Source organism: Nicrophorus vespilloides, unplaced genomic scaffold (genome assembly GCF_001412225.1).
Source record: "Nicrophorus vespilloides isolate i.1.1-1 unplaced genomic scaffold, Nicve_v1.0, whole genome shotgun sequence".
Classification (NCBI taxonomy): Eukaryota; Metazoa; Arthropoda; class Insecta; order Coleoptera; family Silphidae; genus Nicrophorus; species Nicrophorus vespilloides.
This window is the reverse complement of record NW_017096643.1, coordinates 84,252-101,347: the sequence shown is the minus strand read 5'-3', so window position 1 is coordinate 101,347 and position 17,096 is coordinate 84,252. Positions and strand designations below refer to the sequence as shown.

Genomic DNA, 17,096 nt, shown 5'->3' with positions numbered 1-17,096 from the left:
CGTATTTCGTTAAATATTCAACATTCGAATCTCAATTCGAATTGTTATTAATTTGATGTTTCCTGAAATAGATTTGGTCCTAATTTGATTTGAACCTGATTAGATTATATCCACAATCGAATCTATTGATTCATTCGATTTTAATATTATTTTATTTTAAACTCGATTATTCGATTGTTATAATTCGAAAATTGACGCGCGGATTTGATTTATCCATGCGATAACTGCATTCCCTGCTCTCTCTCTGCTGCGCATTGCAACTTTTGCAGTTAGGTATAGGTGAAATAATGAAGTAACGTACGGGTAAATAAATTAAAATCACGGAACGGTCATAAATAAACGCATTAAGCGCGACCAAATGCAATAAATAAAATACGCGGTTCGCGATATTAATTTCGCGTCGCGTACGAAACGTTATTTACTGATATACGTTTTTCGTGCCGGAGGCGATTTCGCGCAGTTCTTCTGTTTCGTTTCCTGTATATTGTTGTTGTGCAGGGGACACCTTCAACCGTGTTCTTTATTTATTTCTTTGGTCAAAATAAGTTTCATGTTACTCTTCAAGAAGGAAATCCATCGAAAGAGATTTATATTCAAAATGGCTGAATTACAAATTGTTGTTTTCTGTATTTATTTTATTGCGAGTCTCATACTTTCCAAACAAATATGATATTGACAGCTATCACTAATAATGTCTTTGTTCAAAATTGACGGTTTTAGCTTTAATTGTGTGTTTTTATGATGGCGGTTTTACGGAGGAATTTGTAGCCGTCGCAGCGCGAATAAAAATAGAATATTGGTTAGGGATTTGTATGGAAACGGCTTTCATTAATTCCGTTTTATGGATTATTAATGGTAAGTGCAGAAGGGCGCAGCGAAATATTAGTTCTCACTAGTGCATGGTGTTCTCCATGTCCAATCATTAATAATGTTACGTTACCTACATGTATCCCACATGTATTGAACGACATTTCATGCGTGACCGATAAAGTCTCGTCATTATTGTTCGATATTATTCTGTATGCAATTGTTTATATGGTAAAAACAAATAATTTATTTTTTTATTATTTCTTGTGCAAAATAAAAGTTGAAAGTACAGTCGTAATTTTCAAGCAGCAGGATAAAGGAGAGAAGGAGTTTTGCCTTACCTTCAGATGTTTATCTCTTCGTATGGTATCGCAGTTGGCCTTTCTGGCATCCCGCAATATCTCGCCTCCTTTTTACGCGATCTCCTCTCGCGGCCACCCATAAAACCAGTCGGCGGTCAAGTCGTGTTTTGACAGGAGACAAAACGGCGTTCGCATTCAAAACGGCAAATCCTCACGGCATACCACACACATTTACTTTCTAGAAGATCATTTTACACGAAATCACATCAAGAATACGCACACACTCCACGGACTGTCAAATTCATATTTCAATCATGTGTGACAAATGCCACATATCACATTACCATGGTTACAATCACATACGAAGTAGCTGCGAATGAGATTTTATCCAAGTTTTTATGAAATCCCGTTACGTTGATCATTTGTCAACAAGAAACTATGAACGCGGCGACGATATCAATATTCCGAGCGATCGGACATATGTCAATTTATTAAACTGTCGATTTCAATGTGCGTTTGGTGCGCTGCAATTAATCGCCGGATTTATTCGACTACCAAATAAAGAAATCGCCGCTTTGCAATTAGCGGCAATCGTTCGATCTATCTATGTAAGGCGAAACGAAAATTTCGTGATTGATGGCTAAAAACGGGAACATTTCTGGCTTCAATTACCGATCGTTCATTCTATGTTTTTTTTTCATTTTCTTTCTTGTTCATTTCATAAGCTCAATCTGTAGCTGGATAATAATTTAATAATAATAATCGTTCGAAGTTGAATTATTTGAACAGCGTTCGGATTCCGTTAGAGCTGGCAGCATGTAGCGCAATTAGTTTAATTATATTTTCCACTTTGGATTTAATAATATAAGATATGTGTGGTAAGGTAAGGTGTATATATATATAAAAAGGATAGTTTGAAAAGAAGAAATAATGTTGCGCTGAATTACATACTCAATTACAACTAATTCAATTTCGAAAAGTGTCATATCGTAAATAATTGTTCATTGTTTGATATTATAGATGAAAGTTTTATGTTAAATATTAACGAATAGAATCAAGTTAAATTATGGCTGATTTACAAATGGCGTAGGAGAAAGCAGAAAGTTAATTTAAATACATTTTAAGCTATCGAATTACTCCATACATATATTTATGTTGTTCTTTTCTGAAGTGCCCCTCGTTTCTCTTTGTTACGAATATAATGGGCGGGTATAAAAAAAGGAGTAAGAAAAGAAAGGAAGATGAAGCGAGGGATATAATGAGACTGTCAGAGAGGGGAAAAAAAGAGAGACCGTCGGGAGCGGAGGAAGCAAAGAGCAGTTGGGCCTTTGTTGTTGGGTCTTGCTCTCTTCTTGGGTACAATGGTCGTTGGGACCATCCGTCGGTCGGTCGGTCGGCCCATTTAGAAGATGTGCATACCGCTAAGAAGAAAACCGAGTCTCGAAGAGGTGGAGGAGAACGAGGCATTCCTACGACGAGACCAGCACTGGCGATAGAGGAAAAACACGACTGACCACAAATCACTCTGAAGGATCGAATAAATTAAAAATTGTTAAAAAACAAACCCCCGTATCATTTAGTTCAGTTTCATCCTTTCACATAAATTAAAGGATTGCTTAATTAACGACCGAGTTGGCGACAAAAGAAGACAAAAGCTTCGGGAAATGCCAATTGCGTTTGTCGGATGGATGCAATCGTCATGGGAGTCGCGCCATATTTGAAAATGAACGTAGCTTTGTTTCCAAATGGAAATTCAACTTCAGATGGAGCTTAGATAAAGGATGATAGATGACGGCAGCCTATTTTAAATAGCAATATTCTATTTGATGCTCATTTAGATGCAAACCTTTGTATGACGACTTACAGCTCTCAATTTATAAGATGAGCACGGGCGTTACAATATTTTTTTAAATGAACAACTGATTAAATGAAAATGGCGACGCAAGAGAACATATGTTTTCATGTCAATCCAATTTTCATATTTTATTGTTTAATTATTATCGTGCAATAAATAGTATAATCGTTTCTAGCTTACACTACGCTTTAGGAAACTAAAATAATCTATTTTTATCTTGAAGAATACATTAAACTTATTTTCCCATCGGAATAACGATTTTCTATATATGGCTATAAAAGGGGAACGATGGAAATGAATTTTCTTCATCGCAGACCGGACGGTTCGATTTCCGTAATGTGTGCTTATATTGACTTGCACTTTCCACCCTCGGTCATGTTTTGTGTCATCGTCTATCCTCTCCCCTTGAAGAAAATGTCTGCATTTTCTCCCTCTTCCATCTTCTGTATCCTGTCAGCGTTGGAAAAACAGGGTTTTCTTCCAATTCCATTTATACTTCTTAACTCGAAAGGTCTGAACGTTGTTGGATGATTGAAGCTAAGAGAGGAAAAGAAAGATTATTTTTTTATTTTACGAGTGCCGAAACGTAAACAAGTCGGAGCTTCAAACGGTGAAAAGATCAAAGATTGTTTGGATCCGTTTATAGCGGTCCCAAATATTTTCAAACTGTTTACGAGCGAACCGATAAAAATATCTCTCTTTACCCACCCATCAATCGACCGACAAATTTTAACAGAAATTCACTAATCCGTTGGTGTTGACACCCTTTTTCGTTTTGACATTCCAGTCTACTAATACTTTTTGAATAAATATTTAGTTCATATACGAATTCCAATGTACAAATAATTTAAACATGTTCAAAGCAGATTATAAAATCTTCCTTGAAATTAAGTTATTGTATGCTGTCAACAAGTGAATATTATAAACATCGGAAAAGATGCAAGAGTTTAAACATAAAATAAATATACATGTAATTGTATGAAATTAAATTGCGAAAAGGTTCAATTACGATTTTTCCATCATTTGATTTTGTTTCTATTTGTTTTTGAACGGAATTTTACCCGGAGCGAAATTGTTGCATATAATTACGTGGCGTTGTTGTTTTTTTCTTCTTTCTGTTTTCCCTTTAAGCTTCTCGGTGCGTTTGGAATCCATACGATGTTTGTTTATTTTTCCAAGCGGGCATAAATTTCAATAATGAATACGCGTCGGACGCGCGGCGTTAAATAAATTTTCTTCCTCCATTAACATAAATAGCATCCACGAAAGCGTTGCACGCTTAGTGAATACGAAACCCCCGGTGACTTCTCTTGAAGAGACCGGAAATGGGTGATGGGGTTGGTAGCAATGGGGTCTCATTTAGCTTAAATAGCGAGTTTTTTTACTATTGACCTATCATCGATGGGAGGACGGACGACCTTGGATCAAACGTCGACCCTGTTACTGCTGCGTCTTCGACTTGTTCTTCATCTTGTATATGATCTTCTACTAACAGAACTGAGAACGTTAGTTGATAGTGCACCTGCTCTCTTCTGTCTCTTTTTCTGTAGACTCTCACAACAAAAACCCAATCAATCCTTGTTAAACTTTATTAACTAGATAGAGGCACGAGCGGGGGGAGGCTCTTCAAAACCCTCTTTTCGAACAAACCGTTCTTTTGATTGGCAGCTTCGAAAACATCCCTCACTCAGAAATTACCACCGTTTCTATCCACATCGTTGCTCATTTTATTATTATACACAAAAAAATGTTTCGCCCCACATTGAGCTGTTTAATTCCAATAAATAATATTCTATATACACAGAGAACCCAGTAGCAATAGCCATATGACATATATCAAATCTCGAAGATACATATCAAAATTTATAATTTTAAAAACGTTGACATTTCGTAATTAATGATTTCCATGTCGACTGGAAGTTGATTAATTAAACTGTATTTTTGACAACCAAATGGATGGTAAAGCTGAATATTATAACCAGATATTTCTTTATTCTCTTCATTTATTTTTTCGTTGTTTGTTTTCTCACAGACATAAATTATGTGCGGCAACTGGCAATTTAATTGACTCTAACAGAGCGCCCCTGCGGTCTTCGTAATCGAGTAAAAAAGGGCCATAATCGAAGCACATCCAAACAATGGTCCTAATATTTGGGGGAGAGGAGATAAATAAGCTGAACCCCGCATACAAAGAGCAATTGAAAGATGACCCCCCCCCCCAACACTACATTAAACGCAATTAATTATTTATCCTATTGCATTGAAGTAAGCATATACACATTTTTTGTTTGTTTGGCGTGTGAAGAAAATCTGAATTGTTATTTATTTACGTGGGAAGGCAAACAAAATTTGCACTGATCTTGTTATGTCCGTCCACAAGAGAAGTGGAACAAAGAAGTGCATTTATGTGTGTCCTTATTTTTGTTGTTATTGTTTCGTTTGTTTCAGTTTTGTGTTGTCGGAGACGGTAAAAATGCGGATTAATTCGCTTCGCCGCTAGTGAAAAGAGTACGATTGAGGTCTTCCTACGGTGAGCACCGCCTGAATTACGTGCATCCTTTTTCTAGCCGCTATCTCACGATCGCCAACTTATTGAAAAGAGCCCTAAATCTGCGAACGCGAGACATGTAGACAACTCAATATAAGGCTACCCGGAAAGTCGATTAATTAAACTACGAACGGGATAAAAGAAGTATCAGCAGAACTCTAAAAAAAAAAATAAACGCTTTTAACATTATCTAGAGCTTGCGGCAGGTGCGGAGATCGTTTAATTCGTTAAATTATGCCACAAGGATGTGACAGGTGTCAAATTGCGATGGTGGCATATGTCGGGTGAGGCTTTTTTTAAACGTGCCAACTGCTAAAAAATGAGGTTGTTTAACAATTGACTTAAACTTTTGCGGTTTGGCTTCGATGAGATTGCAGGATGTTGCCAGTTAGAAAAGAAAAAGGTCCTTTCTACCCTCTCTTCATCAATTTTCTCTCCTAGTTATTCCTAGTGGTTTTCTTCGCGTTTCTCTATTTTGTGGTTTTACTCACGGCTAATTGTCGGTTTGGTTGCTGAGCAATAACAAAAGGTCGATCTCCGGATGGATGGAAAAACGGCCCCGGTTGCATGGGAGGCATTAATTAGGTGTAATTTATGCGTCTAGTTTCACCGTGTAATAAATTTGTAATTTAATCCAACCACGATAAGAACACACGCTGGAACACTTGTTCCTTCTTCTGATTGTTTTCTCATGCATCCACACATGATGCGAACATCGGTTCTGGCTTTCTCTTAGATCGCTGGACTTCCGGTACTAGATATTCAGCAAATCGATATGAATATTTCGACAATGGTTGATTTACCAAAAAATATATCGTATCAATTTTAAGAAGTTGTGTTTAGTATTGTGTATCCATCCGTCCAGTCAGGTTCGGTGATGATTGAAATTTGGTGGAGCAGAAACCGCAGAGGTTGTTGGAAAGGCAAACAGCACGTAGTCCCCGTTGCAAGAGCGAGTTTCCTTCCTCCTCGTGTTGTCAATTACCGAAGAAGTGGTCGAAGGAGCCGAGTCGCGCGCGTCGACGGTGCAAACGAGACAGCCGGACGACCGACGTTCTTCGCAAAGAAGAAAGAAGTTGTCGATGGTTGTTGGAATTCGAATCCACGGATCTGTTGGGACCCGTTCGTGCGGAAAGTCTTCACGAGATCACGCACCACCAGAGGCCAGTCGACGCAAGTAATGCGAAATTAAATGTATGCCAATCCAAAGTAGGCATTTTTCGTCTTTTTTTCTATATGCCTTTGTGCCATCACGAAGAGTCCATCCACAAGCAATACGTTGAGAAATTACTGAAAAAGGAATGCGCGCGCTCCTTTTGTTTCGCAGTTCGGCCAAATTCATTATCTCGGCTCGACGCACGTCTTCCTCGTCAATTCCAATAGGAATGCCATTTCCTCGTCTTCTCTCCACTCCTGACAACACAAGGATAAACATCCACAATGTGAATACATAAAGACTTATTTGTGACACACGAGGAAAAAGAAGAAGAGAGAAAAAAAACATCGATTAGGTATTTGAACTCCGATCCAATCTCATTCCATGTAATTCAAAAACATTTATTTTAGTCATTATGTTAAAAATACATTGCATTTTACTTTTATATAAAATATAGAAAATGATATGTCGTTTAATACTAACAATAAAATGACAATTTGTCATATGTCAAAATTATATTTGGCAAGGGGTAAAAGAAAACTTAACTGAAGATGGCGCACCTGAGCATTTAAACTTTTAATTTGTAATATAATCAAAGGAAATGCTGTAATCTCTGAATGTAACATGATACCAAGCAGTTATTACGTTGCCGTTGTATAGGATTCGTTTGCAATTCAATCGTTTTCCCTATAATTGCAATAGTAAATTGATCGGTATTGCGTTTCGGTTAATATATAAATTCCTTATAAAACAAAAAATTCAATAGCAATTTAAATACGTTTGCTTTGTGACATGTCATCAGTGCATTTTTATGTAACCTCAAAATTATAAATGCCGATGAATTGTGTGTGAGTGGATGTTGCAGAACAATGCAGATGAATAAAGATGAGGAGACTGCGATTAAAACCCGCGTGTTCCTTTTGCAGGCGGAGAAGGGTCTGTCTGTATGTGCGCGTTAGAGAGAGAGTACCCGCACGGAGCCGTAAAGTTGCCAGAATTTATGAATATATAAATTCTGATAATTATTACGTGACTCTCCCTCTCGCATTGTACCATCATCGGTGAGCATAGATCTCCCAAAGGAAAAGAGGGTCTAGCTTGAAACTCGTTTGTCGTTCAACTCGAGTTGGTCCATGAATTATTTTGACAACAAACACTACTACTACTTTAATGTATAATTAAAACACGTTATGCTGATCTCATTAGCGGTTTCGAAATCAACTGGACGAAAATATTAATAAATGTGGAAACTATTTTTTTACGCACAATCAAATCTGTCAAAATATAATAATTATACAATATGCTGATTTTGTTTGATGGATTAGTTTAGATATAATACAGTAATTACGATTTCAGGGCCAATCGCATACGAAAAATAACATAATCTTAACTTCCGGCGGACCATTCAATTTTAATAATAATAATCCGTTCAACATTTGGCCCGAAACCATCGAATCTCTCTCGAGATGGAAGTGAAAGAAAAAAAGCAACGAGAATGAATCGGTAATTAAAATGGTTTATGGGCAAGGGAAGGCGGCTACTGAGATGCGTGTGAAAGAGAGACGGGTAACGAGGATTGGCTTCGTTTAATTATATTATTTATTTGAGAGAAACCCGGTTATTATGACCACAGTCCAGTCGAGTCCACTCGCTCTTCGTTTTTCCACGTTTCTGTTCTTCCTTTGCTCATCCTCTTTCTCTTGACCACGTGTATAGTTTTATCTAAATTGGTTGTTAAAATTCCGTCCTTAATCCACGGAATTGAGATATCTCCATATAGGTACAAGTATTAAAAACAATTTATTTAATTGCAATGCCAGCGCCTTGCTGAAAACTCGTAAATCACAGAAATCATATACAATTTAACGTTTAAAACATCATTTAATAAGAATAAAAAATAATAATTTGTTATTTTAAACATCAATCAGTAAGAATTTCTAGACCGACGTTTTCATTTTGTATTCAGTGTTTCAAATATCTGGTGTTATTTCGCGATATGCTTCGATCGATATTGTTCGACGAAATGCGTGGGTTTCTTGTAAGAAATCGAAGGAAAACAGGTAATTCGATTCCACTTACATTATCTTACCCTCCTTCGATATACTGAGCTTACTACATCCCCTTTTTTATCACATGGCAATCGATGCAAGATACTCAATCATCTCCAAATACTCGAAATTCTAATCTGAGAGATTCCATGGTGAAATCTATATTATTGTAGATATGTTTATATGGTGGAATGTGTTGAGGATTGTTATAGTGGTACTACCTTACTTGAATTTAATTAATCTCTGATTTCATGCTACCGATTACTGTCAATATTTTTGACATTTATTTATTTTTGTTATGCCCATCCCTTATTATGATTGATGAGCGGAGTGCGAACAAACAACATTGTGTGAAGAAGTTTAATGTAATTGAGTATATGGCGGACGCAAAAACCGCAATTGTCTGGTAATCAGTTTTCAATGGGGTATTCCAAGATGGCAGCACCAAGCATTCCACCACGAAGATGCAGAAATATATATACAAGCATATATTCTTCCGATGTTTTATTTCTCTTTTATCCTCGGTTACTTTAAAGGCCTTCGTCGTAAAATATGAGGCGAGATGGTTTGTGGTGAAGTGGCTAACAGCGGGCCGTAATTACGATTTATTAAAGGCCCCGTTTATATTATTACGCCATGCAAATTTCATTTTTCCTGCCGCTTCGTCAGGAGCAACAAAGAAAGCGACCATTGCATCTATAGTTTTTTTTTCCTTTTTCGTATGGACTCCTATTACAACGACGATGATGATGACGGTGATGAATTGAGTCGTTTTCGTGAATTGGAAATTCGAAACTAAACGAATTCTCTTTTTCGTTTTTTGACGCTGCACGACGGGAAGCTAATTAAGGGGACGTAAAAATGAAGATGCGTCATTTAATACCAACAATAAATTCTCGTTTTAATTACATTCTGAATTAATCTTCCTGAAAACAATATTATACGTCATATAACATTAGATTAGGTTTAATTTGACACATGTCAAAATCATGTTTGACAAGTAGTAAATAGATCTGTCATTAGAAATTTTAACTGAAGCTAAAATCAGGAAGAAACCATTTTAATGCAATTGTTTTTTTTTTATGTTTTCATCATATAACATTCATTAAATATAATTCTCGTATCTTTTACACGCTTTGCTTCACCTTTTTTGAATACAGTACTACAAAATGGCATATGCAATGTACCAATTACTACCAATTACTTGTTCTAATTAATTTAGCTTCTAATGTTATTGACGGTTAGTTGTTCTTGGTGTGCCAACTTTTGCTTACCAAAGAAAACGTATTTGTGCAACCTGAACAAAAATAAGTGAAGTTTCGGTGTGCTTGTAAGGGTTCTTTTCAGCTGAAAATTTTGGTTTATAAACTATACCCATTGAGATAGATATTTTGACAGATGTCAGCTGTTGCTTTCTATAAGTCTCGCTTTGTTTTAGAAGGGTCGTAATTCTATTTGATGAAATGTGATATGTTGCGGATGGCATGGACATAAATCATTGATGATGTCAGTATGTACGCGCACGACGAGTCACATTCGACGGATCGTTTGAATGTTTTCGGGGGAGGTGGAGCCGGAATGTCGCTTGTATGAAAATAAATAACAAAAATATAAATGCGCGTGTGTGTGTTATTTCCGACCCTGAGCTTCTCGGGGGCTGCTATAAATTTTCTGAACTGTCTGCATGCAGAAGAATCCTATCTGATCCTCGAAATAAAATCCACCGGAAACCGGGAAAGAGCAGCCCAGCCCTCACTCTTTGTGCTTATTTCTGTTGCCCAGGCTCATCCGAACTTTACGATTATCGAGTTCGGCGCCAACTGTTCCAACCGAATAACGAATCCTTTTGTTGCTAGGCTACAGGAAAACAAGTGGATCGAGTGCATTTTCACTTTGCAGACTATTTTCGCAACATCGTTTCATTTTATGTATTTGCTTGATATCATCGATTACAATTTAACTGCATTTAGGAATATCTGTTATTTGAATTTTAAATTTATATATATTTGAAAGTGACATCTATTATGCATATAACACATAATTTACAAACTAAAAACATTTAAATAACTTATTTGCTATGCAACAAACAGGGGAGCTTTCTTGTGCTTTGGCGGCAATAGTTTTACTTATTTGTTAGGTTGGATTAAAAATCTATTATTCATTTTCCTTCGAAAAATTCTGCTCCCCAAAGGCCGGAAACGAGACGAGGGGAGGAGTTCAGCTTTTCCCCCAACGTTTCGTTCCTGAAAATTGCACGTACATACGTATTTTTTGTGCGTCTTCCGAGAGCGATTTGAGCCATTATCGACGTCGACATGCAACCGTCATTAAAACGAAAAAATAAAAAGAATAGCAAGCGAACGAGAAGGGAAAAGAGTGTTAAGAAAGAAGAAAACATAACCAACAACATAAAAAATAGCATGCAGAGGAAACACTTCTACCCCGCGGTTTAAAAAAAAATAAATGCTCGCAATTACTTGCAGCGCTCATTAAAAATCCTATATAATTTGCGTATCGATCTTAACAGCCGCTTTTACGGTTGGCATCATGTGTTTTTCAAATATTATTGTTTACCAAAAAAAATAAAAACAAGTGAAATCAATTAGTTAAAAAAATGATTAGATAGAAATTTAATCTGCTGTTGTGAAATGATATTGTGCAAAGTCCTTAGAATACATAACGACACTCTGCAAGTCGAACACAAATATCTTGACTATTTCCGAATATTATTTTTGTAACAATGTGAACATCTTCGTGTAGGATTACTTTTTGACGATCTCGCTAGAAAGTGTGAAGCTAGGAAAACGACGCTTTGTGTGTGATCTAATTCAGAACTCTCTTTGCAAGGATACAAAACTCTTTTTATTATATGTTACAGTTTTTTGTGTATCTAGATCAGTGATTCCTTTAATTTTTTCAAAAAAATGAGAAACACTGATCTAAACGGGCATCAGGCACCAATAATGATAAAACTTCGATAGCATACAATGAATTATATGGTCAGATGAGATGTTTGTGTAATGAGGGTCAGACAAGATTATAATATTTTTATCCGTGAAATTTATTAGCAAATATAACATATAACAAAGAGAAATACAACATTTAGTAAGAAGAAAACTGCTTTCTTCACACTGTATACAGTATTTTCATAATAATTATTTATATTTTTATATTTGTTCGTTTTATTTCGTCTTGAAATTAAACATCTTCAAATTTACGAAAATATTTTAGTTTTCATTAAAATTGTAATTTATGCATAAAAAGTAGTTACCATTGGCTAGGTAACTACTTTTTATGCATGACGAGTATACTCGTCATAACACAAAATATTGCATTTTCTCCATGATGAGTATACTCGTCAAACACAGCTAACTGGTTAAGGAAGAGTTATCGTTGATGGAAGTCAAGAGAACGGTTCCGATTAGCTCGACTGACTAAAATAATAAATATACAAATTTAAAGCGAGGCGATCTCCTTTGTGAGATCTCCGCTTCAAAGAAAAATGAGTGCACTTCGGCTGGATGGAATCGTTACCATCAATATGCATACACGTTTAAGAACGGCTGCAGCTCCAAGAGGCCGTGACGGACGACGGCGACGGAAAAAGAAACATTTTTAAAATATAAAACGTGTCTGCATGGATGTATGATTAATCATTTCGGGCACAAATTCATCAATAATTCAGCGAACGGTGAGCTCTTTCACGTATACAGCTCACGTTTTTTCCCCGTCCTCGCTAGCCTCCCTCTCGTCCGCGCGCCGCTTTTGGAATTCCAAATTCCATCAAGCTAACCCTCGTGAAACCAACGTAAAAGAACATAGAAAAAAATAATAATGGGGGAAAAAGGTCTCCGCAACACAAAAGATCGAATCGATCAAAGCGTTGCCAACGTTTCAGTTTAAAGCAATATCATCCATAAATCCAATTAAATAAAAATATGTAATATTTAACTTTTCCAGAACTGTGGAATGGTTGAATGCGCACTTTGCAAGATAGCGGAGTGGCCTCAGGCTGGTTATTAACACAATAAGAAGGATTGAAATCGTATTTGAACAGTTCAAATGTAACCCATTACCAGAAGCATTAACATTCACTATTGGATAACAGCTTGGGCAAAGAAACAAAAAGAAGGCATACATGTATAATCGAGATCTTTTATTTGTTCAAACAATGTGTATGGTGGCACGCGGATTGAAGAAAAATGTTTGAAAGAAGGCCGTGATACATAGAGAGAGAGAGAGAGAGAGAGAGAACAGTACATGAGAAAGGAACGAATTAGCATAAGCAAATCGACTCGCTTTGGTTTAATAATGACAGAATAGTAAATAATCTGGAGCCACGCCGTGGAACTGGCATTAGTCGGTGGCGGAATTTGATTTATGGTGGCTGCGCAAGTGAAATATGGAGCAAACAATCGGAATGTCCATCCGCTTCGCCATTTTATCGGTGCAAATCGCGAAACCCAACTGTTAAGAGCTAATCATAACTGATAAATTCCATAAGCGGACCGTGTACATAGATATATATATATATATTGGGGTTACGGTTTAGAAGCAATGTGCCACGCCAGGGCCCAGCGAAACGAGACAATTTACTTCTCACTTTTTATTTTATTTTTTTCGTTTCATGTCGATCCAATTTATGTCTCAGTTTGGCGTCGAGCTTATTTATTTCACAGACCACACACACACGCGCATCACAGCCAGGATTGGCGTTACTTCCTTGATCTTCACCCTCTAAATCCACATGTGTCACTAGGGATGCATTAAGTATACAAGAGGTCCTTATCGCTCGATTTCTAGTGTCATCGATACATTTGACAAGATTTCATCTTAAATTCCTATTACGACGCCTATAACATATTATGTAATATGAACAAAATCAAAGGATGACTTTTCTTTAATAACAAACCGTAAATACTGTTTAAATTTTAATAATACGCGTTTGTATATATTAAGGTTAATATAATAAATCTAGTTTGTATTAATAATAACCTCGTCTTTTGGTAAATGTGAATAATAAATTGTACTATGTAGCTTAGTACATTTAATAAAAACTATTTCTATTCCTAACATAGAGTTTATAGATTTATAGAATATTGATGCAATGTTTAAATCTTGTTGCATTTCCTTTTTATATCTTATAACTTAAGCCATAATTAGGTGTTATTATAATGAAAACGGATGTTTTTAATTTCCGTGTAATCGGTCATGCGAATCTTAATCAATTAACGAAGGACGGATGCTTCGTTGAATTCGTTTTCATTATTTAATGCGATACAAGTAAAAATTATGTTCGTGCGCGTGAAGCAGCACGATCGAGAACAAAAATGTTTGGAGCCCGATAAAATCGTCGTCGTTGACGTCGTCAATTTTTCCGGTTTATGATTCCAATTTATGTAACGCCGATGCGTTTGTTGCTTGCTCGATGCTCTGGTTAATCGAACGGAATGGGAAGAACAGAAGAGAAAACAAAAAAAATATGTATATGGAAATATGTCCATTAAATGGGAGAGAACCAATGGATGTCGTCCCATTAATAAAGCTGTGTACCACGAGAGGAGAGACGGCGTGTAATTGTGGTGTAAGTGGTTTTAATAAGAACCTCTGGTGGACAGTGCACGGTCATACACATACGAGTTCTATCTTTCTCTCTATAAAAATCTAGTCTTCATCCTCTGATCCTTCCAATAAATTGGACCCGGCCGCTCACTATAATTACGGATCATCACCAATATTAATTGTTGCTCCGGGTGAGATCCGCGGCCCGGCTCTTATCTCATCGGCCCCATCGGAACATATAAAACTGGACAATCCTCTTTTCAACTAGAAAGAGAGGTGCTCCGATATATCGTGATCAGATCTGGGCATATTTGTTTATCCCTAATGGTCAACTTTCAGTAAATTGACGTATCATATATCAATTTTCAAAAATATGAATTAATGCAGTGCAGAATATAGTTTATTTTATAATGCTTTGTAAACAAAATTTTAATGTCACATGTGAAGGGAAGCACCAAAAATTTAAACTATCGCTAATCTGTGCGTATACACGTAATTGAAGAGTTTCGTAAGAGAAGAGATAAGAGCTGGCGGACATGCATGCATGACCGTTTCGTCGGTTATTATTAAGTAATTATTACTACATTAAAGTGCAATTATTGCGTTTTAAAAATCGAAAGGAGGAGACGTTAAAAACCGCTCCTCGTCGCCTGTTATTATATAACAATTTATCAATGGGATTAATTGTCCATTATCTGCATGGTCGTTGATTAATCGTCGTTTGATTACAAGAATTAACAAAAGAATTTCGCGATTATTACCATTGAGTTTTCTTCTCGCAAACTTTGTTTCATGTTAAAATCCGCTTATTTGTTGAGAAATTGCGAAAGAAAACCGCGCAATTCTTGGAAAGAGATCTATGTTGCTATTTGATTGATGATAAATCTTGTATTTATTTGAATGAAACTATTGCGATGTGGTGAAACTGATGAATCAAACCATTTTTGATCTGTTTGTAGCGCGTTTTCTTGTTCTAGAGACGCATATTTCGCTGAATGGAAAACTGTCGTGAAACTAGTTACTGCGCGGAATGAAAACGTGTATTTTATTGATGAAATTTCTTCAATTGAATCTTCGTCGACTTTTCACACAAGTTGCTCAGAACTCGCGCGTTTAAAAAAATGGAAACAAATGTGTTTGCTTTCAATTATTTATTATTATCATCGTTGTCTCACTGTAGCCGTTGCAATGTCGTATATAATTTAAATATGTTACTGAATTCCGTTTTCGGTTTCTTTCTTGTGTCGTTATTATATTAAATTGAATAACCTGGTTTGGAATTCGTACGAAATGATGAAGTTGTCCGGTTAGTTTCGTGTTTGCTGTCGCCTCGGGACCGGTTTTTTTTTATTATTGTTCTTTTTGTAAATAATGTTACTCGATAATTAATATGAGGGATTTTCATTGATGTTTTTATTGTTGCAGGTGATATATTGAGTGGCGTTTGCTACGTGGGGCTTTGGAACGTCGAATCTTTGAGGACGTTCATCCTAGTTCCACTGTGCGGGTACCTGGTGCTGGGTACTATTTTCCTGATGGCCGGTTTCGTGTCGCTCTTTCGCATTCGGACGGTGATGAAGCACGACGGCACGCGCACCGACAAGCTGGAGAAGCTGATGATCCGCATCGGCATCTTCTCGGTGCTCTATACCGTTCCGGCCCTCATAGTTCTTGCTTGTCTCTTCTACGAGATGTTCTCCTTCGACTCCTGGATGATCACCTGGACGAAGGACATGTGCAAGAAACAGTACGCCATCCCTTGCCCGAAGAAGGACTACGACCGACGGCCGCAGTTTGAGGTCTTCATGATCAAGTATCTGATGTACATGATCGTCGGCATCACGTCAAGCGTCTGGATTTGGTCCGGGAAGACGATGCACAGTTGGCGCGTCTTTCTTAATAGGATCAGGGGTCGACACGCCGAGGCCTACGTGTGAGAGACTAATTAACTCGCGACGAAGACGACAACTACGATGATGGTAATGACGCCTTCCTCATCACTGGGAGGAATTTTAATTTATTTGCTTCAAAGAGTGCCCGTACCTGTTATGCGACAATTTTCGTTCCTTCCGTTCTTCATCCCACAACCAAAATGATAATCGCCATCAACGTCATCACCAATTGGTAGTGAAAGATCGCGAAAAGACGATGGAGAGACAGAGCACATCTACTACCTCCACCATAACAAACTAATTAAACGAAACGTTTATTTAAATATTAATTATATATAAATATATATAGTATATAGTAATAACTGCCTTGTGATGCTCATAATTTAAACAAACAAAAAAAACTATTTTTTTAAGGACAAAAATCCTTTACGATGAAGTCAATGACGATATTAATGCATATTGCATATTAGTTTCGAAGCATTTCAATTTCCCCTGTACATAATGTGTTACTTTTCCACCCTTTCTTGTATATATCTTATTTTTTAAGTGATACGAATTAATCGCGTTTGCTGTTCCATCTTTGCTTATATATATACATAAAATATTATTACAAATTAACAGACTGATTTCGTTTTCTATGAAAGAGATAAGCATTTTTCGCACGCCATCCGAGGAGAAGGAAAAAAATAACACTTTTCGTAGTATATCTTTTTCTTTGCTGCGTCAATCTGTGCCGAAGGCTGTACAAACTCTTCCAAAAACAAAAATAAAAAACGACCTCTTGTACATTTGCATTTATTTTCTTACGTCTATTTATATATATATACAAATACATTTTATAACAATAATAAAGTAATAATAATAATTATGATGAGATAGAAGTGTGCTATTTTCTATACGCGAGTTAAATGAGTGTTTTGTCATAG

The 17,096-nt window shown here is 36.6% G+C and overlaps 1 protein-coding gene across 1 annotated transcript in view; it reads left to right on the top strand.

The window, feature by feature from the left end:
- LOC108557743 (frizzled-7-A) overlaps positions 1–16,227 on the top strand; it is a 32,943-nt gene extending 16,716 nt beyond the window's left edge. The window contains exon 2 of the mRNA XM_017914389.1: positions 15,704–16,227. Coding sequence (XP_017769878.1) covers positions 15,704–16,215 — 512 coding nt within the window. The 3' untranslated portion in view covers positions 16,216–16,227. The remainder of the gene's footprint in view (positions 1–15,703) is intronic.
- The last annotated feature ends 869 nt before the right edge of the window (positions 16,228–17,096 follow it).